Source organism: Tauraco erythrolophus, chromosome 1, assembly GCF_009769465.1.
Source record: "Tauraco erythrolophus isolate bTauEry1 chromosome 1, bTauEry1.pri, whole genome shotgun sequence".
NCBI classification, from domain to species: Eukaryota; Metazoa; Chordata; class Aves; order Musophagiformes; family Musophagidae; genus Tauraco; species Tauraco erythrolophus.
Genome location: NC_141465.1, coordinates 133,356,546 through 133,380,404, shown reverse-complemented (window position 1 = coordinate 133,380,404; position 23,859 = coordinate 133,356,546). Strand labels below are relative to the sequence as shown.

General features: G+C 48.3%; 1 protein-coding gene across 1 annotated transcript; it reads left to right on the top strand.

Annotated features, from left to right (window-relative positions):
- The first annotated feature begins 53 nt into the window (after positions 1 to 53).
- On the top strand, positions 54 to 22,989 carry USP35 (ubiquitin specific peptidase 35). Its single transcript, XM_086614678.1, has 10 exons — positions 54 to 735; positions 1,811 to 1,946; positions 11,707 to 11,836; positions 13,386 to 13,487; positions 16,649 to 16,807; positions 17,222 to 17,415; positions 17,529 to 17,622; positions 19,738 to 19,844; positions 20,428 to 21,643; positions 22,819 to 22,989. Exons 1-10 carry the CDS (start codon positions 54 to 56, stop codon positions 22,987 to 22,989), a joined length of 2,991 nt encoding a protein of 996 aa, XP_086470804.1.
- The last annotated feature ends 870 nt before the right edge of the window (positions 22,990 to 23,859 follow it).

Sequence of the window (23,859 nt, the reverse complement as noted above, 5' to 3'; positions counted from 1 at the left end):
TGCTTGAACTAATCCACTGCTCTGTTCCTTTCTTTCAGCAACTGGGAGCAGAGATGGATAAGATACTGGAAGCCGTGGTGATGTCCTCATACCCCAACAACGTGAAACAAGGTCTTGTGAGGCGCGTCATTGAGGCAGCGAAGCAGCCCATGGACAGCGAGCAATGCTGGTCCATGCTGGAGCTGTCTACCAAGCTTTATCTTACGGGGGACACCAAGTATAAAAGAGAGATCGGGAAAGAGGTTTTGGAAGTCTATGGCCACTACCACCCAGAGGAATTTGAGGAGTTCTTCAACGTCCGCTTCCTGCTGAGTCTCCTCCAGGAAGGCTATGGACCTCTGGGGAAGAGAAGCCATTATGTACTCGATTACATCCAGTTAGGACTGCAGTTCATCTTGGAAAGCCCGTCAGCAAACAGCATTTTTAGCTTATTGAGGATCGAGGTGCTCCGGAAAGTCTGCGAGAGGCCCAGCCCCAAGCAGTGTGCGAAGATCAGCAAGCTCTTAACCCAGCACCCTCAGTGCATCCCCACGGGCAAACATCAGGTCTTGTTTTGTCAGCAGCTGATCCGGTGCATCGGGCAGTTCCAGTGCATCTCGGAGGGAGAAGAGGACATCATGGAGTTTTTAGAGCAGGTGAACAAAGTGAGCGGTCTGCTGCAGAGGATCTGGAGAACTCAAACCTCAGCCATCCTGCCCTCTTTGAAGGAGCTGTTTACTATCATTTCATCAACAGGTAATTAAAAAAAAAATAATAAAAAAAGAAAGCTGAGAATGTGAATGTTGGCTCTGAAAAAGTCAAATTTGTTTAGTTTGACGTCTTGTATGGTTCTCATCTGCTCCAGAAATGCAGCCACAACTGAAATATAATAAACAAGTGTCTCTAAAAGTTACCCAGGGCTTTAGACTGGGAACACAATATCCCTTGAAACACCACAGTATCTGTGCACGGGAGTTGATAACTGGGTTGAAATACTTGTGCACAAGTTTGTGTGTTGAGTACTTTTCAGCATCAGCTGGGCTTAATGAGACGAACCTTATCTGCAGGTGGATAGAGTGGGACTTGAAAGCTTGTAGAAATGTCAGTCTCTTACGGCTGACTTGATGGGACCTCGCAGCCTTCTCCTTACCAGGAACTAGGGACAAAGCTAAGGTGTTATTTCTCACTGATCTAGAGGTAGGAACCCCGACTATCTCTCTGGAAGGTGGTCATATCTTAAGGTGGGACAGAAGACATTTATCCAACTTCTGGGGCCTTTGGGTTATTGCAGAGGGTCTCAGAAGATTTTTGAAGGTATCAATGCCATGAAAGACCGGACGCCCTGCTGGCAGGTGGGCTCCTGTTTCAGCTCTTCCTGAGCCCACAAGCAGATGAGTTTTTCAGTGTCCTCTGTATGAAAGCCTCATCCTTTGGAAGATGCTCCAGGCAGGCAAACCTGCAGTTGCATCCTATTGCAATTATTTGCAGTAATTAGCATAAAGAGAGCATGCAGAGGGAATTTGGGAGCCAGGGTTGGCCCAAGAACCTTCTTGTGCCTGTGATCTCTTCCTTCCTTTGGGCTGTGTATGGCTTCATGCAACAGCCCATCTGCTATGACCCAACCTCGTTACGTGCTGTACTGGGATTTGGGGAATTGTCCTGCTAGCACAGCTAAGTGAGGACTCCACATTGCTCATTTGCACCCGCTGACTATCTGCTCCATTTACGTAGACAAAAATGATTTGGCTTTTAGAGGTGAGAAATGACCTCACGTGCCTGGTTTTCCTGGCGACTAACGTCTTCGTTGCTGGCGCTCATCCATGTTTTGCAGAGGAGCAGGAAGTGCCATCCAACGCCTTGGCCAGCGTGGTCCAATTTGTCCCTTTGGAGCTCATGGATGGTGTCATAAGAAACCTAACCAACGATGACAGCATCACTGATGTGCAAATGATGACGGCCATCGGCAGGTAGGAGAAGCTGCATTAGTGAACGTCAGTTCAGAGAAAAACCTGCCCCAAAGCTGCACTCGGTTCCTCTGCACAGTTTTGTCCCCACCAGTTTGGCTGCTGCTGTCTAGTGAGGAGTGTGTGGGGAGAAGGGGGGTTTCTGGATCCTTCCTTCCAGCCCTGAGCACCTAGAGAACTAGAATAAAGACATTATTATTTTTGCTATTATTATTATTTTTATATTTGTTTGGTTTGATTTTTTTTTTCTCAGAAATAAGTAGTGTTATGAGATGCCCAACACAAGATATCTTGCATAGTTTTCATTTTTTTCCCAGAAGCTGTTGAGGGCCTTTTCTTCACAAAAATCTCCTTTACGGAATTTCATGTTGATCCCCACCTCCCTTCAGAAGGACATCATCCTAAATCACCAGTCACAGCCAAAAATCTTAGAGAGGGAGGTATACCCAACTGTTTCAATGGTCGCACCTTGACCTTTGTCAGATGAACGTGGTGCTGCTGGGCTGGATCTTGGTCCTGTACAATGTTTATCCCTGCCCTTTGAGCAAGCAGAGGCAATGGAGATGTCAAGGCATGATGAAGAGTAGTGGGCGAAATACTACCTGACATGCTAAACCTGGTCTTTGCAGAGCCAGTGCCCTCTTTGGCATCACCAGATCTTCCTTGCACACTTGTGTCCAAGTCCTACAGCTCCTCTGTGCTCCAGTGCTTTGCTCCAGACTTGCTTAGGAGCATCTTCAACCCATGCTTAGAGTTTTCCATTTGAATGGGTGACATTCATGCGCAGTAGCACATGCACTTAACCCAAGGGATCTGGTATGACTTGATGTTGCTGGAAACATCATTTTTCCTCTTCTTATTACAGGATTTGTGTGTCCCCGCTCAATAAGGTTGCATGACAGAACCACACGTTATTCCTGATGGGAATTACATGTATTCAGAAAGGGGCTGCTTCTCTTTGACATGCTGGGGGAGGTCATGATATTCCCAAAGTCCAGAGCAACCTAAGACAAAGGATTAAGTTATCAGTTCAGCTCTTAACCTGCTTCTGCATCTTTTTGTCCTTCTGAGAACCTGCTGCTGCGAGCTCCAGGCGATAAATCCCCGAAGAGCGCCAGCATCTAAATATAGAGGTTGCAAAATCAATTGCATCATTCCTTAAAACATTCCTTGTCACGCAGAAGGATCAGCAAGTGATTACTCAGAGTTAGCCAAACGTTAAGCAGAACCTGCAAAATGTAATTAAGATCACTTAGGAGAAATGTGGACGTTTTGGTGGTGTGTTTATGGCAGATGGGTGTCCCAGAAATCTGCACGACTGTGGACCTTTCAATGAGTGTGTGCTCCATGCCTAGAAAATCAAAGAAAAATGTACGAGTTGAATCATAGAATCATAGAATGGTTTGGGTTGGAAGGGACCTCAAAGATCATCTAGTTCCAACCCCCCTGCCATGGGCAGGGACACCCTCCACTACACCAGGTTGCCCAAAGCCTCATCCAACCTGGCCTGGAACACTTCCAGGGATGGGGCATCTACAACTTCTCTGGGCAACCTGTTCCAGTGCCTCAGCACCCTCAGAGTGAAAAATTTATTCCTTAGATCTAATCTAAATCTGCCCTCTTTCAGGTTAAAGCCATTGCCCCTTGTCCTGTCACTACACACCCTTGGAAAAAGTCCCTCTCCAGCTTTCCTGTAGAAAGGATCTTTCAGCTTAAAACTGGTCACATAAAGAAGTCTCTTCCTCCAAAGTTTGGGTTTGGGAGTTAGTAGCAGGGGAATAAACCGGACGTGGAGTGGAGCTTCTGATCAAGCATTTAAAGAAGAAATAGTGGTTAAAAAAAGCAAGCCTGGCACCTGCTGGTGTAAGTGTACACCACAATCTCTTTTAGAGAGTTTCTTTTAGAGTTTGTCTCTTTTCAGGCAAACTCTATTAATGTACATCCGTGGCTTCAGAAGTACTCATGGAATTGCTTTTTTATTTTTTATTTTTTCCTGGGGGTGTGTCTGTTTCAAAGAGCCCAGATCCAGGTGAAGAGGGCATCTGCTGTCACACAGATGTGGGCACTTGCTACCTCTGGAAACCAGGATCTGAGCTTTTTAAAAGTTTAGCATACCCAATCAATGGCTGCTTTGGAAAATTATGGCTCTGGCTTCCAAAACATTTGTGGATCTTGCAATGGAAATTGCAATGTGGAACGTGCAATATGAATTGGAAATGTAATTTCTTCCTACTGTAGCAATGCAGATAGGCAAAAGGCAGGACTGTGACTTAGCCATTAGTGCTGGTAAAAACCAGCTTATGATGGACAAGGTTATTTTATGCCTGTGTAAAAGAAGATAGGGTGAAGAGGATCCCTGAATCCATCTCCTTTCTTTATAGGCATTGACATTTCAGATCCCTTTCATGAGCATTCAACTCCAGTCCTCAAAGCAGGAAGAGCTTTAGCTCCCACTGCTCTTCTTTCACAGCTGCTCCACCATTGGGTTGCTTTAATGGTTCAAATCTCTCTTCTAATAGCCAGGCTATATGTATTTCTGGCCATCTTATAGTTCGTTTGATCTTACGCCAACATAAATAGCTGAAATATCTCTTTTTCCTCCCTGGTGTTTATCCCTTCGAGGTATGCAGGCAGAGCAGCCCCTTCCCATCTTCGCTTTCCCATGGCTGTGCTAAACAAGCCAGGTTATTTTAAGCTTTTCTCACAGGAAAGGTTCTTCATTTCCCTGACTACCCTAACAGGCTTTTTCAACACCTGCTCCCACTTCTGTTCATTGGTCTTGGACATGGACAGTGAGGTTTGTGCACCATGTTCCAGTTGTGGTTCATCATGGCCTTAGACAACAGCTTGAGAGGTTGTTGTTTTGCCATAGAAAACATCTTTTCTCCTGCACTACAGCGTGGTGCTGGTCTTTTCCATGGCTACTGTCACACTGGGAACTTGTAGTCACCTGGTGTCTGGCTGGTCGTCTTCGAGCAGAGAGTTACTGTCACGTAACATCCTTTTCTTGTACCTTGCACGCATTTTGAATCAATACATTTCCTCCCCATTCTACATCTCTAATCCTCAGATTCTTCCTTGTGATACCTTGATCCTCTTCTTGTGTTGATGATGTCTCTCAGCTTTGCATCATCACAAATTTCACAGCCATGTTCAGGATGTTTGTGCTATCATGAGATCCTGAAGAACATTGCTTGTAACCTCCTTTCAGATAGCCAGTCAGATATGATCTACTTCTGTCTTTTGACTAGAAATTCATATATCCTCACAAACCTGACTTTGGCACCTATGGTAAACCCCAGTGGCATGCTATCCCTTCTTCCCAGGCATCTCCTCATTGCCTGTCTTCATTATAGGAACTGTCTTCCTATTCTTCCCGCATAAAGCACCATGCCAAAGTGAACAGAGTCATTAAAACTCACCAGAGCTGAATTTTACATGATGGACATTTCCAACTCTTCTTGCTTGGAGTTCACGAGCTCTTCATATTTCGCTTTCATATCAGCTGTCATTTGTCTTGTTTCCATTCTCAAATCTTTCATCTGCCTCCTCTTCGGCACCCTGATCAATTCCTTCCTCTTGCTGAAAAGAGAGGCAGAGGATGTGTTTAGTTTGGAAGTCAGATCTAGAGGCCATATCATATCTTCAGCCACCATCACGTCCTCCGTATACAGTGATCGCATGGCTTTCCTTATACCCCTCTGGTGCAAATGTCTGTGGAAGCTTTTCTGGTATTTGCTTAATTATCCAACTTGGCTTGACTTTTGGAATTTCTCAACCTCCTGACATAGTCTGCTCTTCAAGCTTTTTTCACTGGCTAGCCTTTTATTTTTCCAGTTCTTTGTTCTCTTCACTTATTCCTGCTCTTTGCCTTGTGGTGGTTAGTCATCTGTGTTCCCTTCATATATTTTGCACAAGATACAGACTGATAAGGAAAAGGGACTGATTCGCTGAAGTAGCTGCACTGAGGTGAGAGACTGAAGATCTGAGATATCTTCAAATCAAAGGTACTGAAATGGTTAGCAAAGTTTGACCCTTGGACATCTCAAGCCTTAGTTACTTCCCATTTTTGTTTAACACTGAATTGAAACAGAAATAACCAGTCATCACTCCATCTGAGGGTATTTTTTTATGAATGACTTCTGTAAAGTACCTATTACTTGCAGAAACTCGACAACATGTTGGTTGAGTGGCTACAGAACAAATCTGTTAGCTGTGACATTCAGAAATATCTGGATTCTGTTCAGGTTACCAACATTTTTTTTCAATGTGCTTTTGGAAACAAATGTTTCATAGAATCATAGAATCATAGAATCGTTAGGGCTGGAAGGGACCTTCAAAGGTCATCTAGTCCAACCCCCCTGCAAGGAACAGGGATATCTCCAACTAGATCAGGTTGCTCAGGGCCTCATCCAACCTGGCCTTGAACGTCTCCAGGGATGGAGCATCCACCACCTCTCTGGGCAACCTGTTCCAGTGTTCTACAACTCTTATGGTAAAAAATTTTTTCCTAATATCCAACCTGAATCTACCTCCCTCTATTTTAAAACCATTACCCTTGTCCTATCACAACTGGCCCTCCTGAACAGCCTCTCCCCATCTTTCTTGTAGGCCCCCTTGAGGTACTGGAAGACCGCTATAAGGTCACCCCGGAGCCTCCTCTTCTCCAGGCTGAACAGCCCCAACTCTTTCAGCCTGTCCTCACAGGAAAGGTAGAATCATAGAATCATAGAATCGTTAGGGCTGGAAGGGACCTTCAAAGGTCATCTAGTCCAACCCCCCTGCAAGGAACAGGGATATCTCCAACTAGATCAGGTTGCTCAGGGCCTCATCCAACCTGGCCTTGAACGTCTCCAGGGATGGAGCATCCACCACCTCTCTGGGCAACCTGTTCCAGTGTTCTACAACTCTCATGGTAAAAAATTTTTTCCTAATATCCAACCTGAATCTACCTCCCTCTATTTTAAAACCATTACCCCTTGTCCTATCACAACTGGCCCTCCTGAACAGCCTCTCCCCATCTTTCTTGTAGGCCCCCTTGAGGTACTGGAAGACCGCTATAAGGTCACCCCGGAGCCTCCTCTTCTCCAGGCTGAACAGCCCCAACTCTTTCAGCCTGTCCTCATAGGAAAGGTGCTCCAGCCCTCTTATCATCTTTGTGGCCCTCCTCTGGACCCTCTCCAACTGGTCCATGTCCTTCTTATGTTGGGAACTCCAGAACTGGACGCAATACTCCAAGTGAGGTCTCACGAGGGCAGAGTAGAGGGGGAGAATCACCTCCCTTGACCTGCTGGCCACGCTCCTCTTGATGCAGCCCAGGACGCGGTTGGCCTTCTGGGCCGCAAGAGCACATTGCCGGCTCATATTGAGCTTCTCGTCCACCAGTACTCCCAAGTCCTTCTCCTCAGGGCTGCTCTCGATCCATTCTCCGCCCAGTCTGTGTTTGTGCCTGGGATTGCCATGACCCAGATGTAGGACCTTGCACTTGGCCTGGTTAAACTTCATGAGGTTGGTACGGGCCCACCTCTCCAGCCTGTCGAGGTCCCTCTGGATGGCATCCCTCCCCTCCAGCGTGTCAACGGCACCACACAGCTTGGTGTCATTGGCGAACTTGCTGAGGGTGCACTCCATGCCACTGTCCACGTCACCGACAAAGATGTTGAAGAGAGCCGGGCCCAACACGGACCCCTGAGGGACGCCACTCGTGACCGGTCTCCACATGGACATCGAGCCGTTGACCACTACTCTCTGAGTGCGGCCATTGAGCCAATTCCTTATCCACCGAGTGGTCCATCCATCAAACCCATGCCTCTCTAGTTTAGAGAGAAGAATGTCGTGCGGGACAGTGTCAAAAGCTTTGCACAAGTCCAGGTAGATGACATCCATTGGTCGACCCTTGTCCACCGATGTTGTCACCCCATCATAAAAGGCCACCAAGTTGGTCAGGCACGATCTGCCTTTGGTGAAGCCATGTTGGCTGTCACCCACCACCTCCTTGCTCTCCATGTGCCTTAGTATGGTTCCCAGGAGAATCTGCTCCATGACCTTGCCAGGCACAGAGGTGAGGCTGACCGGCCTGTAGTTGCCCGGGTCCTCCTTGTTCCCCTTTTTAAAAATGGGGGTTATGTTCCCTCTCTTCCAGTCATCGGGGACCTCGCCAGACCGCCACGACTTCTCAAATACAATGGCCAGTGGCTTGGCAACTTCATCCGCCAGTTCCTTCAGGACCCGCGGATGGATCTCATCAGGTCCCATGGACTTGTGCACCTTCAAGTTCCTCAGATGTTCCCGAACCTGCTCTTCAAGTACAGTGGGCGGTGGTTCATCCTCACAGTCCCTGCTAGTTCTTTCCACAGCTTGGGTGGTAAGACAAGAGGCTTTATCAGTGAAGACTGAGGCAAAAAATTCATTGAGTACCTCAGCCTTCTCTATGTCGCGGGTGACCAGAGCACCAGTATCCTTCCGGAGGGGGCCTACATTCTCCTTGGACTTCCTTTTGTCCCCTACATACCTATAGAAGCATTTCTTATTGCTTTTTATATCCCTTGCCAAATTCAATTCCTTCAGGGCTTTAGCCTTCCTCACCTGATCCCTGGTCACTCGTACAGCTTCTCTGTATTCCTCCCAGGCTATCTGTCTCCGCTTCCACCCTCTGTAGGCTAACCTCTTCATTTTCAGTTGGTCCAGGAGCTCCTTGCTCATCCACGCAGGCCTCCTGGTCTTTTTGCCAGACTTGTTCTTCATCGGGATGCACCTCTGCTGAGCTTGGAGGAGGTGCTCCTTGAATGTGGACCAACTTTCCTGGGCCCCTCGTCCCTCCAGGGCCGCCTCCCACGGCACTTTGCCCATCAGGTCCTTGAAGAGGCTGAAGTCCGCCTTCTTAAAGTCTAGGGTACAGAGTTTGCTGAATGGTTTCCTTGCTGCCCCATGGATCTTGAACTCCACCGTGTCGTGGTCACTGCAGCCAAGGCTGTCCTTAAGTTTCACCTCACCCACCAGTCCCTCCCTGTTGGTGAGCACAAGGTCGAGCATGGCACCCCTCCTTGTCGGCTCCTCTATCACCTGCAGGAGGAAGTTGTCATCCACGCATTCCAGGAACCTCCTGGACTGCCTGTGCCCTGCTGTATTGTCTCTCCAACAGATGTCAGGGTGGTTGAAGTCCCCCATGAGGACCAGGGCTTGTGACTGCGAGGCTGCTCCTATCTGGCTATAAAGCGCCTCATCTGCTCTGTCCTCCTGGCCAGGTGGCCTGTAACAGACCCCTACCGTAACATCCCCTATCCGTCTCCGTCCTCTAATCTTGACCCATAAGCTCTCTGTCAGCTCCTCCTCCGACCCCAGGCGAAGCTCCACGCATTCCAGCCGGTTGCTGACATAGAGAGCGACACCCCCTCCTCGTCTCCCCTTCCTGTCCTTTCTAAAAAGCTTATACCCCTCCATGTTGACACTCCAGTCATAGGAGTCGTCCCACCACGTCTCCGTGATGCCAATAAGGTCGTAGCCCTGCTCATGTGCACGCATCTCCAGCTCATCCTGTTTATTTCCCATGCTGCGTGCGTTGGTGTACATACACTTCAGCTGGGCCTCCGACAAAGCCGACTCGCTGGCTGGAGCGACAGGGGTTCTCTTGGATGGCAGTGTAAGTTCGTTTGAACATACCTGCGATCCTTCCCCAGCCTCTGGACCCTCAGTGCTGGCACTGGTGCCATGCTGACAGCGGTATGAATCTGACTTCTTGGCTGGAGCGGCTGGAATTCCCTTCTTCTGTTCTACGGGTACTTCCAGCATATCTTTATCATTCTTGATATTCCCCCCCTCCCCCTTCAAATCTAGTTTAAAGCCCTGCCAATGAGCCCTGCTAGCTTTTGAGCTAAGACCCTGGTTCCCCTCTGAGAAAGGCATGTTCCATCCGGTGGATGGAACTTATGGAGTGGAGCACTCCATAAGGTGCTCCAGCCCTTTTATCATCTTCGTGGCCCTCCTCTGGACCCTCTCCAACTGGTCCATGTCCTTCTTATGCTGGGGACTCCAGAACTGGACGCAATACTCCAAGTGAGGTCTCACGAGGGCAGAGTAGAGGGGGAGAATCACCTCCCTTGACCTGCTGGCCACGCTCCTTTTGATGCAGCCCAGGACGCGGTTGGCCTTCTGGGCCGCAAGAGCACATTGCCGGCTCATATTGAGCTTCTCGTCCACCAGTACTCCCAAGTCCTTCTCCTCAGGGCTGCTCTCGATCCATTCTCCGCCCAGTCTGTATTTGTGCCTGGGATTGCCACGACCCAGATGTAGGACCTTGCACTTGGCCTGGTTAAACTTCATGAGGTTGGTACGGGCCCACCTCTCCAGCCTGTCGAGGTCCCTCTGGATGGCATCCCTCCCCTCCAGCGTGTCGACGGCACCACACAGCTTGGTGTCATCGGCGAACTTGCTGAGGGTGCACTCCATGCCACTGTCCATGTCACCGACAAAGATGTTGAAGAGGGCCGGGCCCAACACGGACCCCTGAGGGACGCCACTTGTGACCGGTCTCCACTTGGACATCGAGCCGTTGACCACTACTCTCTGAGTGCGGCCATTGAGCCAATTCCTTATCCACCGAGTGGTCCATCCATCAAACCCATGCCTCTCTAGTTTAGAGAGAAGAATGTCGTGCGGGACAGTGTCAAAAGCTTTGCACAAGTCCAGGTAGATGATATCCATTGGTCGACCCTTGTCCACCGATGCTGTCACCCCATCGTAAAAGGCCACCAAGTTGGTCAGGCACAATCTGCCTTTGGTGAAGCCATGCTGGCTGTCACCCACCACCTCCTTGCTCTCCATGTGCCTTAGTATGGTTCCCAGGAGAATCTGCTCCATGACCTTGCCAGGCACAGAGGTGAGGCTGACCGGCCTGTAGTTGCCCGGGTCCTCCTTGTTCCCCTTTTTAAAAATGGGGGTTATGTTCCCTCTCTTCCAGTCATCGGGGACCTCGCCAGACCGCCACGACTTCTCAAATACAATGGCCAGTGGCTTGGCAACTTCATCCGCCAGTTCCTTCAGGACCCGCGGATGGATCTCATCAGGTCCCATGGACTTGTGCACCTTCAAGTTCCTCAGATGTTCCCGAACCTGCTCTTCAAGTACAGTGGGCGGTGGTTCATCCTCACAGTCCCTGCTAGTTCTTTCCACAGCTTGGGTGGAAAGCTCTGGTTTCCCACACAGAGAATTTAAAGATCTGAATCTGAGTGTTTTTTCTCTACCAGTAAGAGTGCAGAGATCATACCAGTATCACTTGTTCTTTAACGGCAACAACGCAGAGACCTTGATCAACACCTCACGCAAATACAGATATCCATCACCACCCCTTTAGATCTGCCTTTTGATTCTTTAAAAACAGAGGATGTCCTTCTAGGGCCTCCTCTGGAAGATATATTAGAAAATCCACAAAGGAGAGCTATGGTATATAGACCACCATATTGATGTTAAAGACTTGAACTCAAGTTGACTGAAGTTTATGGGAGAAATCCGCACTTTCTTCTATGGATTTGGGTCAGGTCCTCTGATGAGTCACAGTGTGCTGATGACATTGGGGTATGACAATGACAAGTTCAACTTCAGGCTCTGTTGTGCTTTGAATAACGTGAAAAGTCTTCTGTGGAGCCCATCTCTTACTTGGTCATCCCGCTGACTGGACACAGATTTGGAGGAGGTTTAACCCAGAGCGGAGCTTGGCTTTCACAATATGTGCATTAAATTTACTTTAAGAGTTTGCATTTCATTTCAGGATGATCGACTGGGTGTCCTGGCCCCTGGGAAAGAACATAGACAAGTGGATCATTGCTCTGCTGAAGGGTTTGGCCGCCGTGAAAAAGTTCAGCATCTTGATTGAAGTTACTCTTTCGAAAATTGAAAAGGTCAGTGGGCTCTTTTAAACACAGATGTGAACAACAGACTTCTCTGTGCACCTGAGATATCTTCTTGCCTCTCAGCTGAATGAAGATGAGATGTGACTTGAGATGTGTAGAAAAGAGAAAAGAGGTTTTGAAAGGACCATTGTGCCCCCTGTACTCTCTGCGAACGCTGCGTTGCTGTGTATGGGGTGGTGGGCTGATGCCATTTTTGCAACCAGGAGTGATGTTCTCCAGAACAACCTGCAGTTCTTTAGGTCTTGGTTTGCAAAGGTACTTATGTCATAAAAGTTATGAAGAAAAACAGGACAAGGATTTCCAAGCCACCCAAACAGTTTTCTTCTCAAACTGTGGAGCCCTTGTACAACCTGCCTTTGGGAACATGACACGCTCTCCTTCGTCTGTGGCTGGGTCAGTGGTGGTTGGCATGGGCAAAATACATACCAGTGAGCATGCTAACAGTCCACACAGTCACAGGTCAGCTTTAAAGCCTGTGCCCTGGCCTTAGTTCATTTACCAATGCAGATAAAGCCCCCACTGCCATTGCCATCACCTGTTTTGGCAATGAGTACTTGCTGCTCTCTGAAAACCGTGTAACCAAGCGCTGAAATTGGCCACCACTTCAGAAACATTTTTTATGCTGTGGTTCTTCTATTCCTTCCTTTGTAAGATGGGGATAACACCTGGCTGAGCCTCCAGTGGAAGCCACCATAGAAGCTGTCAATACCATAATTATCAGTATTGGCACATTATTGATAACTGCATTTGTCCCTGTGATCCTCCATGTTCACAGAATCACAGAATGGTTCGGGTTGGAAGGGACCTCAAAGACCATCTAGTTCCAACCCCCCTGCCATGGGCAGGGACACCCTCCACTGCACCAGGTTGCTCAAAGCCTCATCCAACCTGGCCTTGAATGTTCAACGAGCAGTGGGAGAGTAGCCAGGCATCTCTGGCTTTTCTTTATGATTTCTTTTGTTGTCATTGCATAGGAAAGGGACACATCCATTAAAGGAACATGTGATTCTTGGAAACTCTCAGAAATATGGTCTGAAAGGGATAGAGGACATTGTCAACTTACATGATTTTCTGTGAACTAGGATAAATGTCATTACTTAGCCTTTGAAAAAGGCCTTTGCTTTCTATCTCTTTCCTTGAAAGGTTAGTGATAAAGTTCCAAATATTGCAATAAAACAGAAGAGCCACATTTTAAAAAATCTAACATCTCTCTGTGCATGCATACGTCCATCAGGAGGTGTGGAGATGCAGCGGGGTTTAGCCCAGAGCTCTGCACCTCATTGTGCCAGGCATTGCACAGGCCAGAAAGTGTGAGGATAACCCACATGGTATATTTAGGATGCCCTGAGGCCACGCTCTGGACAGGAGATGACCCTGGAGACCTGACTGCAGGCTGCTTGCTTTGACATCCATCATGGAGTAGGGACAGACCAGCAGCCGTGGTAGATGCCCAGTGTCTCTCTTTCCTGGTGACCACTTCTCCTATGTATTGCGATGCCATCCTGCCTTCTCATTTGCTTTTTTTCTCCCCCACCAGGTCTTTTCCAAATTGCTGTATCCCATCGTGAGAGAGGGAGCTTTGTCTGTCCTGCAGTACATGCTGCTGAGCTTCCAGCACTCCCACGAGGCATTTCACTTGGTAAGGCTGTGTCTGGCACTCGGATGAAGGCATCAACCCAAGTATAACCATGGGGCAACACGGGTGGGAGGGAGCCTAAGGTGCTGAGATAGGGAATATTTCCCTCATCTGCTTGATTTTGCTGAGTGATGTAAACCCAACCCTGTCTGCCAACTTGCAGCCTGTCCTGGCAGCTGCTCACCCTCTCCTACAGCCCAAGCAGCTTTTTGGGGCACCATGAAGCCAGTGCTGAGATGCAGAGGCAAGTCCTGAGCCCAAAAGTGGTTGGTTGCCACAGACAGAGCAACCACTCTATGTCAGAGAGCGAGGGGCAGAGGAGAAGTGAGACTTTGCTTTCTCCTCTGACTGTTTCTTCCATTTCTCTTGAGGCTTATCAGCTGGATGGCTTATCTCCAGAAATAAATCAGTGTAAAGTTGATTGGGGCTAGACCCTTCCGGATTTGAAATGGGTGCAATGACTGTATGCTCCTCTTTTTTTTCCACTGTGCTCTACCAGCTGGAGCGGTGGTCTCTATTAGCAAGTGGATCCCCATGGTCCTCCCTCAACTTCCAAGCTCACCAGCTGAAGATGCAGTTAATGCAAATATGTTGGATGGCCTATCAAGCCACACCAAGGGTCTCAGCAGCAGTGGCTGTAGTGTTTTTGCAGTGGTTTCAACCTGGTGTTGGCAACCCTGCAGGTGGAAGAGGAGGTTCCTCTCTTCCCTGCTCTTGCTCTTAGACCACTTGCTTCTCCCAACCACTCTCCCTTGTGCCTAGTCATTTGTATGGCCATGTCCTGCACTGTGTTGTAAAAGGGGCCTGGGTGAAACCTAACCTAACAGAAAATCGTGGTGATTGGTACTGCCCAGCTCGGTCTGGGCCAACCAGAAAACTACACTACTGCATTTCCCTGGAGACAGAAGAGGGAGCAGGTGGATGTTTGGCCCAGGACAGGAAGGTGAGCAGGGCTGTGCTGACCCAGACTGACTTAGGATGTACTTTTAGGGTCAGGTTTAGAAGATATAGCCCCATGTTTCTTCCCACCCTTTCAGCTGAGGTGTTGCAGATGTTGCCACTCTGGGTCTGGGATGCGTTAGGTGAAGCCTTTGCATTGAGAATGTCTCGGAGGGCTCAGGCACTGGAGGACAGAGAATATATTCTTAAACAACCCTGGCTGTTTCCTAAGCAGGTGCCCAAGTGTCCCTTGGACTCACTGGGCACCATCCCACATGTGCCTTCGAAGTGTCACCAATATGTGGCACCCATTACCATTTCTTGAAGTGATGGAGCATCTTCCAAGCCGTTGCAGAGCATCATAGAATCACAGAATGGTTTGGGTTGGAAGAGACCTCAAAGATCATCTAGTTCCAACCCCCCTGCCATGGGCAGGGAAATCCTCCACTACTCCAGGTTGCCCAAAGCCTCATCTGACCTGGCCTTGAACACTTCTAGGGATGGGGCATCCACAACTTCTCTGGGCAACCTGTTCCAGTACCTCACCACCCTCAATGTAAAGAATTTCTTTCTTATATCTAACCTAAATCTCCCCTCTTTCAGTTTAAATCCATTGCCCCTTGTCCTATCACTACACGCCCTTGTAAAAAGTCCCTCTCCAATAGCATCTGAGCAATAAAACTTGAAGACTGGATGAGAATACGTCCACTTCTTGAATCCTCCACTGTTAAAATCAAAAACTACTTTTAGCAGCGTTTGAATCTCCTTTTTTCATTTCCACAGTGATATTTTATATTTTATTTTGCTGTTGACACTAAGGCACGGCTCTGCTTCTTGGTGGTGTTGCCTCTGGAATGCTATAATTAAATAGCAAGGCTGAAGGCAAAGGCATGCTTGCAGTGATTGAACTGATAAAAGAAGTAATGGAAAATTACTCCTATTAATGTTTGATTTTATACTTTTTCCTTACATTTGGCTTTTCACCTAGAGTTCACAGAATAAACAGATAAGGCTGGAAAAAAGCAAAGCCAGCCAACATTTTCGACTGATGTTTTTTCATTCCTCAGCTGGAGACACTTTAAATGAGCCTGAATTTCTTGAGAAACTCTTCGGTTTCTAAAAATAGGGTCGCTCCAACAGATTGTCTTCAGTTGGGCGTCCAAATTTTGAAACACTCCAAACGCTGTCGGTTGCTCTTGGCTTGAAGTTTCCATCTGCAGCCCAGCGAGCACAAATTTCCTCCCCTAGTTTTAAAAAACAGAGCACAAACCTGTCTTGCTTCTTATCTTTTTATGTTTGCCCTAACACTTTGGAATTGTTTTGAGAATTATTCCCACCACAGCTTGGCAAAATGTATAAAATGGTACTGGGATTCATTTGCTTGCCCAACAAAATTTTCCTGTTGGGAAGGAAATAGTTAAAATCTCCAGCATTTTGAGGAGAAAGAGGGAGAGAGAAAGAGGAGAGGAAGATGAAGGGAAGAAGGGAAGACCAGGCAATGGCCACACTGGGGATCCTGAGCCTTTACTCTGGGATTGTTCTGGGATAAAAATCACGTAAAATATAAATATGAAGAAGGTTGCATAAGTGCCCAGGGTCACTCGAGCACATCTGCAGGGCTGGAAATAAGTTATTAATTGTTTGTGCAGCTGTGGGGTCACCAGAGGGTGCTCATGAGCAACGTATTATTTGTGTTTGTGCCTGCTTCTTAATTTTTAAATTTCCTAGATGAAAGGGAAATAACAAACGTGCCATTTACATGCCTGTCGCCACCCATCTCACCATTCCACTTCCAGTTTAGTTTATCCAGTATAAAATAAGATATAGCACACCAGACAACACTTCTGGTAGGCTAATTCATCTGTCTTGTAGGCTTGAATCCGTGCAGTTGGTGGTCAGCATGTAGCACCACTGTGGGAGGGTGTTGTAGCAGAGGTTGATCTGCACAAAGAATGGAAATTGCAGCTCAGCAAAGTGGCAGCACAAACCTGCAGTTGTCACGCAACACGAAACTCTCCAAGATCTATAGCACTTGCACTGCTCGAGTCAACAGAAGAGTTGCTGTTGAGTTCATAGGGTGAAGGATGAAATCCAGAATGGGCCTGAAGTCAACTCCTGTTGACTGTCCTTTCTGCCTGGGAGTGAATCTCATTCCCCTGCACGTGTGTTAAAGCTCTGCGAGTAATTTGGAGCCATTTTTGATGCAGTGAATTTTCGTTTTCCAGCTGCTCCCTCACATCCCCAGGCTGGTGGCCTCTCTGAAGAAGGAGGACTCCAACTCTGCCACCAGCTCCCTGGAGCAGCTGGCTGAACTCATCCACTGCATGTTCTTTCGCTTCTCAGGATTTCCAGATCTCTACGAACCAGTCCTAGATGCGGTTAAAGTAAGACACGCATTTCTTGGCCATTTTTCTGTTTTCCACATGGAAATGGCATCTTAGTTTGCAGCCTAGTGCAGAGAGACTGTCCTGCTGGTAGGGGTGTCCTAACCTCAACGCCTCAAATTGTGGTAGAAGAAAGGGTTTAAAATTTGCAGTTTGAGCCCCATGTGGGCAAGTTGAGGGAAGAGACTTCTCTTATGGTGGGCCTGCAGGAGTCCTGGTTGTGTCTGTGGGTTTTAGCTATAGCTTTGGCCTGATAGTAGCAGCTAAACACTTCCTTGCATGGATGGGTGTTCATGCAAATAGCAGGGGAAATGTGTTGTGTGATCACCCCTAGCAGAGGAGTTTTTCAGTTGCTTGTTACCGATCCTTCACATGGAAAGATAACGATTCATAACACACATTTCTCTTTCCAAGGCTCTTCCTATTCCAAACGAAGACCGGATTAAACATCTCTTGGGACAAAACGCTTGGACGTCCCAGAAGAATGAACTGGCCTGCTTCTATCCACGCCTGGCATCCAAATCGGAGACGGGAAAGATCGGGTTAATAAATTTAGGAAACACCTGCTACATGAACAGCATCATACAGTCTCTTTTCATGGCTTCGGAGTGAGTTTTCACTCCCTCTGTCCCACTCAAGACTGCTCCGGGGTTGCTCGTGTTGCACGGTCCCGCGCTGATTTTCCATCTTGCGGCTTACATCTCTTGCTTTTCTTTTGCAGCTTTCGGCATTCGGTGTTGAATTTAACTGAGGGCAACTCCCAGCCCCTGATGACAAAGCTCCAGTGGCTCTTTGCGTTTTTGGAGCACAGTCAGGTAATTATTTCATGTTCTAGTTATTTGTTTGGACTGTCGGCTGCGGAAAGGCTCGTCTCCAAGTTGCTTCCTGCCAGCTCCAATGTGCTGATAAGGAGCTGTGGATCTTGGTGGGTTTTTATAACGGGACGAATTTTGTTTATACGAAAGAGGCTAATTTTGGGTGTGGAGGAGGCAAGCTCCTATCAGCCATGAAAACGAGCTGTGTTTGCACCAGGCTGCCTGTCTTCAGCCTGTGGCCTTCTTGGGCTGGACTGATGTAATAACTAATAGTTTTGATAATGAAATGCATTTGGTAATAGTTTGCATATGTGGCCAGCTGAAAAGCCTGCTGGTAGAAAGCAGAGGGTTTTGTTTCTTGCTATGCAGCAAGGAAGACGACTGGAGCAGCTCGCTTGTCCCCTTGCTTCACAGCAAAGCACAGGCAATTGATGAAAATCATAGACTCATAGAATCGTCTGGTTGGAAGAGACCTTCAAGATCATGGAGTCCAACCATTCACCCTGCACTGTCAGGGTCCCTAAACCATGTTCCTCAACACCACATCCACACGGTTTTTAAACACCTCCAGGGATGGGGACGCCACCACCTCCCTGGGCAGCCTGTTCCAATACTTCACAACCCTCTCTGTAAAAAAATTCTTCCTGATATCTAACCTAAATTTCCCCTGGCGTAATTCCCCGTCTCGTCCTGTCATTCATAACGTGGGAGAAAAGACCGACCCCCATCTCCCTACAACTTCCTTTCAGGTAATTGTAGAGAGCGATAAGGTCCCCTCTGAGCCTCCTCTTCTCCAGACTAAACAGTCCCAGCTCCCTCAGCCGCTCCTCATAGGACAAGTTCTCTAAACCCTTCACTAAAATCACCTTACAAGTGGTTTTGTTAAAGAAACCCCAAGCACAAACCTCCCTGCGTTAGATTCCAAATCTTCTGTATTTGAGGGAAAGTAAAAAAAAGCCAACAAAAACCCAAAAGACACTTAAACAAATTACTTATGAATGCTTTCTTGACAAACCTGAAATTTGACATGAGTGACTCCTGGAGATACACTTAGGGCATATCTACCTCCTCTCTTGAAAATGTGTCTTTCTGTCCCTAGAAAGACATGATTTTGGAAGTCCAGTGAATTTTCCCTCGCTGTGAAACCGGACATCTGGACTTCTCCTTTTTCCAAGCCTTGATTGATAGAGCTGGCTTGTTGCACTGTGGTATTACGTCATTACAGATGGCTTTTGGGGGAAAAATAGAGACAATCTGTTGAATTTAATATTTAGTCATAGAGAAGCCTGGTTTTTGATGGAAGATTAGTGTGTTTGTGATCCATGATGAGCAAATAAAGAAGCATATTTCCTTGTTGTGTAGTTTATGGTTAATAGTTTCCTGCTAGTTTCCTAACAGCCCTTCTTCAGGCTGTTCTTAAAGTCATTTCTTTGCCAAAGATGAGTTTTTTTTCCATGATAATTAGACAGCAGCTTCCTAAGGGGAGCAATTACATTATCTGGTAACACAGATTACCTGCCTGCACTGATCAGAATCATAGAATGGTTTGAGTTGGAGGGGACCTGAAAGACCATCTAGTTCCAACGCCCCTACCATGGGCAGGGACACTCTCCACTACACCAGGTTGCTCAAAGCCTCATCCAGCCTGGTCTTGAACACTTCCAGGGATGGATGGTGGGTGGAAATTTAGTGGATTTTTTGCTTTGTGTTTTTTTTTTTTATGAAAGGATTTGGTGAGAGAGATCCTGATCAAATTAAATGGAGTATCAAATTAAATTCAGGCTGAATTAAATAGAAGTCTCTGGGTCAGACCAATAAACCATTTTAAAATTGAAGGAAGAAATAAATACATGGATATTTTATAGAAGTACATGTAGAATAATGACTGAAATTCATCCTTACAATCCTGGCTTTCATCAAACCAAGAAAGTCTTCTCATGCACTGGGATTAGCCTTTATAAGGGAAAAAAAGGGGACCTTATCAGGCACACAAGCACGCCCTGCTCCCAGTGAAGCAACCCAAAAGACTTCTCTCCCCTCTCCATCTCCTTCAGTGAAGTGAGAACCAAATCCCTGGGATTAAATGCACTTCTCCTTCTTTTGTATTGCTGCCAGCGACCTGCCATCTCACCCGAGAGTTTCCTCTCTGCCTCCTGGCCGCCCTGGTTCACCCCCGGCGCTCAGCAAGATTGCTCGGAGTATCTCAAGTACTTGCTGGACCGGTACGTGGCACGTGCCGTGATTTCGGAGCCTGGTGACAATGGCACCCCTAGACCTGGCGTAATGTTTAACGCTGACCCACGGGCAAACGGGGCAAGTGGCTGAGACCTGGAGGAGTTGTGAGAGTGGAGGCTTGGGGTGAAAGATGGTGAGACCAGTCCGGGGCTCCTTGATAAAACCCTGTTTGGGCCCTCTTGGGGTAAGGTCAGAACTTAGTTCAGCTTGAAAATGTCTACCTTTGCTCTGAAGGCAAAGGGAGTTGCACCAAATTCAGAGATTTGCCTGATAAGCCACTCAGCCTCCTCTGTAAAATTGATTTTGCCTTTCTCTTACCTAGAAATCCCAAATCCCTGCTGTCCATCCCAGTGATCCCCCTAGAAGTGAGGGAGTCAATGGCATATGGAGACCTCAGATTCCCAAATCCTGCCCAAATCCTCCCCATCCTCCTCCCACAGCACCAGACCCCTGGGCACAAGTGGGTTGACCCAGATTAATCCCTTTGAGTGGAGAAGAGAAACCCTACTTTAGAAATCACCTCTTGGTGTTTTATTGGTGTGTAACGCAGCTTTTTTTTCTCTGCCAAAGATTACACGAAGAAGAAAAAACTGGAAAAAGGATCTACCAGAAACTCAAGGAATCCAGCTTGATGTCTCAGGCAGTGGAGCATCATTACTTAAACAAGACATTGATTGAGAAGATGTTTGGGGGTAAAATGATGACAAAGATCCGCTGCTTGAAGTGTCTGAATGTCTCCTCCCGAGAAGAAGCCTTCACAGACCTGTCGCTGGCTTTTCCCCCTTCGGACAGGCATGTGCGTGGGAGCACATCTGTTTTACCAGTGGAAGAAATTGGCCCTCAGTTTATTGAGCCTCCTGAAAACTCAAGCCAGCTAACGGGGTCTCCCTGGATCCCAAGGAAGCCTCCTATGGCCAGAGACCCTGCAGCCCCACCGACGCCAGTGGAAACGTTGGGTTTCCAGGAGACAGGAGAACCATCTAGTCCCTTAAGTAGCAGTGCTGTTGGTGGGGATGCAGCCAAAGACCCTCTCTCGGCTTTTAGGGAGCAGGCATGTGCTCCCAAGGATTCCAGGTCTGTCCCAGATTTAATCAACTATTTTCTATCCCCGGAGAGACTGACAGCAGAGAATAAATACCACTGTGAGAAATGCGCTTCCTTGCAGGATGCCGAGAAGGTGGCGGAGCTGACGGAGGGCCCACACTACCTCATCCTCACTCTACTGCGGTTCTCCTTCGACCCGCGGACCATGAAGAGGAAGAAGATCTTGGACAACGTCTCCATCCCTGTGGTGCTCAAGCTGCCCGTCCTTGTCACCTCAGAGGAAACCGAGGAAATTTGCCGGCATGGGAAGGACAGGACTGCCCCGGGAAGTGGCTTTGTGTCCGTCGTGTATGACCTCTGCAGCGTGGTGGTGCATTCGGGCATCTCCTCCGAGAGCGGCCACTACTACTGTTACTCCAGGGAGTGCACCGACACCGTCCCCCATGGGCAACCCCAAGACAGGGCACCAAAACCAGCCTCTGACAAGCAGCTGGACTTTGAAATCCAGTGGTACCTCTTCAACGACACCAGGGTTTCCTTCTCCTCCTTCGAATCCGTCAGCAACGTCACCTCTTTCTTCCCCAAGGACACTGCCTATGTCCTCTTCTACAGGCAGCGGCCGGGCAGGCAGAGCTGCCTGCTGCGCGAGGCTCTGGCAGAGGCCGGCCGCCTGCACGGTGAACCCTCCCTCCATAAGGACTTGATGGAAGCCATTTCCAAAGATAACATCCTCTACTTGCAGGTAACTCCAGCCGCTGTGCACAGCAGGGTGCGATCCTGCGCCTGCTGGGCTCACGGGCCACGTTCCCACCCATCCGGGCAGCAGCAGGGTTGCGTCCTGCGGATAAATCTAAGTGTGATAAATCCTGCCTGCTCCCCGAAGCCAAATCCCTTTTTCTTTTCAGCACCCACGTGTAAGCAGATTGCAAGTTCCCAGCGAAACTGGGCACTGAGTTTGGTGCAAGACACCCCGTGGCCATGCTTGGGGTTGACTTGCTGTTGCCCGCCCCAGGCAGCTCTGGGAGAAGAAAAAAATTTTTTTCTATATCTAATCAAAATCTACCCTCTTTCAGTTTAAGGGACAATGGATTTAAACTGAAAAAGGGGACATTTCAATTAGATCTAAGGAAGAAAGTTTTTATATTGAGGGTGGTGAGGCACTGGAACAGGTTGCCTGGAGAAGTTGTGGCTGCCCCATCCCTGGAAGTGTTCAAAGCTGGAGAGGGGCTTTTGACAAGGGCATGTAGTGATAGGACAAGGGGAAATGGCTTTAAACTGGAAGAGGGGAGATATAAATTAGATATAAGGAAGAAATTCTTCCCTCTGAGGGTGGTGAGGAACTGGAACAGGTTGCCCAGAGAAGTTGTGGCTGCCCCATCCCTGGAAGTGTTCAAGGCCAGGTTGAATGGGACTTTGAGCAACCTGGTGTAGTGGAGGGTGTCCCTGCCCATGGCAGGGGGGTTGGAACTAGATGATCTTTGAGGTCCCTCCCAACCCAAACCATTCCATGATTCTATGATAAATCTTCTCCTAAGTGCCTGGGAAAGATGGGTGAGCTGGGAACAGAAACTAGAGGAGATTTCATTCAATTAGTGGAGTTCAGCGCTTTCCAAACAGCGGTGTCCTGTACAATGTGAGCAGCATGGGGGGGAGTTTGAGGGGTCCCTCGTCTCCCAGGGGTGACATTGAAGGGCTGTTTTCTGATTGCTGGAGAGATGCAATGCTGCATCCCTCCTGCCAAGCTCTAGAAATGAACACATGTCCTGCTCATCTTGGTTTAATTTGGAGGAGGCTCCCAGGGGTGACCAAACAGGCTCCTGGCTCCTTGGGGAAGGTGGGAGCATCCCCCTGCCTGGGTCATTTACCCACAGATAACGGCAATATCCTTGTGTTATTTCTCCTCATTCTTTCTCCCAGGAGCAGGAAAAAGAAGCGAGGAACAGAGCCGCGTACATTTCTGCCTTGCCGAAATCCCCACTGTGGTGGAGAGACTTTGACAAGGACAAGGATGATGACAGCTCGTCAGGGGGCTGCAGCCCGGCGGCGGGTGGGGGCGGATCCGGCTCCTTTCATGGACTCGTCTTCTAGCCAACGCGTTCAGCTGGATAATCAATGTCCACGGGGCCAACCCAAAGCCAGAGGCTCCTCTTCCTCGCCCTGATGACAGCAAGCATCTTGGAGGAGGATTTGAGGAACATTTCAATGGAAAAGGACTCAGGGGTTGATTTGGAGGCACCCAGAGGGTCCCACCGCTTCCTATGCACTTGGTCTTCACGCCTTAATGTAACTAAGCTAACGCGGAGATGAGCAGCTGCCGACATCTCAGACAAGTGTCCTTTTGCTTCAGCGTAGCCGTGTCTTGCCTGCTGTGAGCCATGCCACCAGCTTGGGGAGAGGATGGAGACAAGGGACAGGGATGAGGACAGACCCAGCAGGGCCTCAGGGATGGAGATGTCCCATCACATCCCGTCTGCAGCCCTTCCCATGGTGCTGAGTTGATTTTGGACGGATCTCTGCTTGTTGATTTTTTTTTAATGTGGTTTTAAGAACCTATCTTGGCACACCTCTAAAGGTAGAAAAACACTGAAAAGGCTGAAAAATGATGAGCAGCCAACATGGCATCACTGATCTGGTGGGGCGGTGAGCCTGCAAGCCTGTTTGGTCACAGCAAGCGATGGCAGGTTGACCAGAGGGGTTTTGTGCAGCATTGCAAAGCCCCCGAAAGAGACTGAGGGACACAAACTCCTCCAGCTGAGAGAGATTGACCTGGTCCAGTCAGGGTTCTTTGGGCTCCAACAAAGCCCCGTTGCGTTACCGGTGACCTCTGGATGCTGTTAGTGTACGTGGCAGGCCCAGACACACAGCTTTTTTTCCAGACATGTCTTTAGGACTCAGTTAGCCTCTTTCTGTTGCTGTCATCTCATGGCTTTCTGGGCTGGATCTGCCCTTGAAAACTTG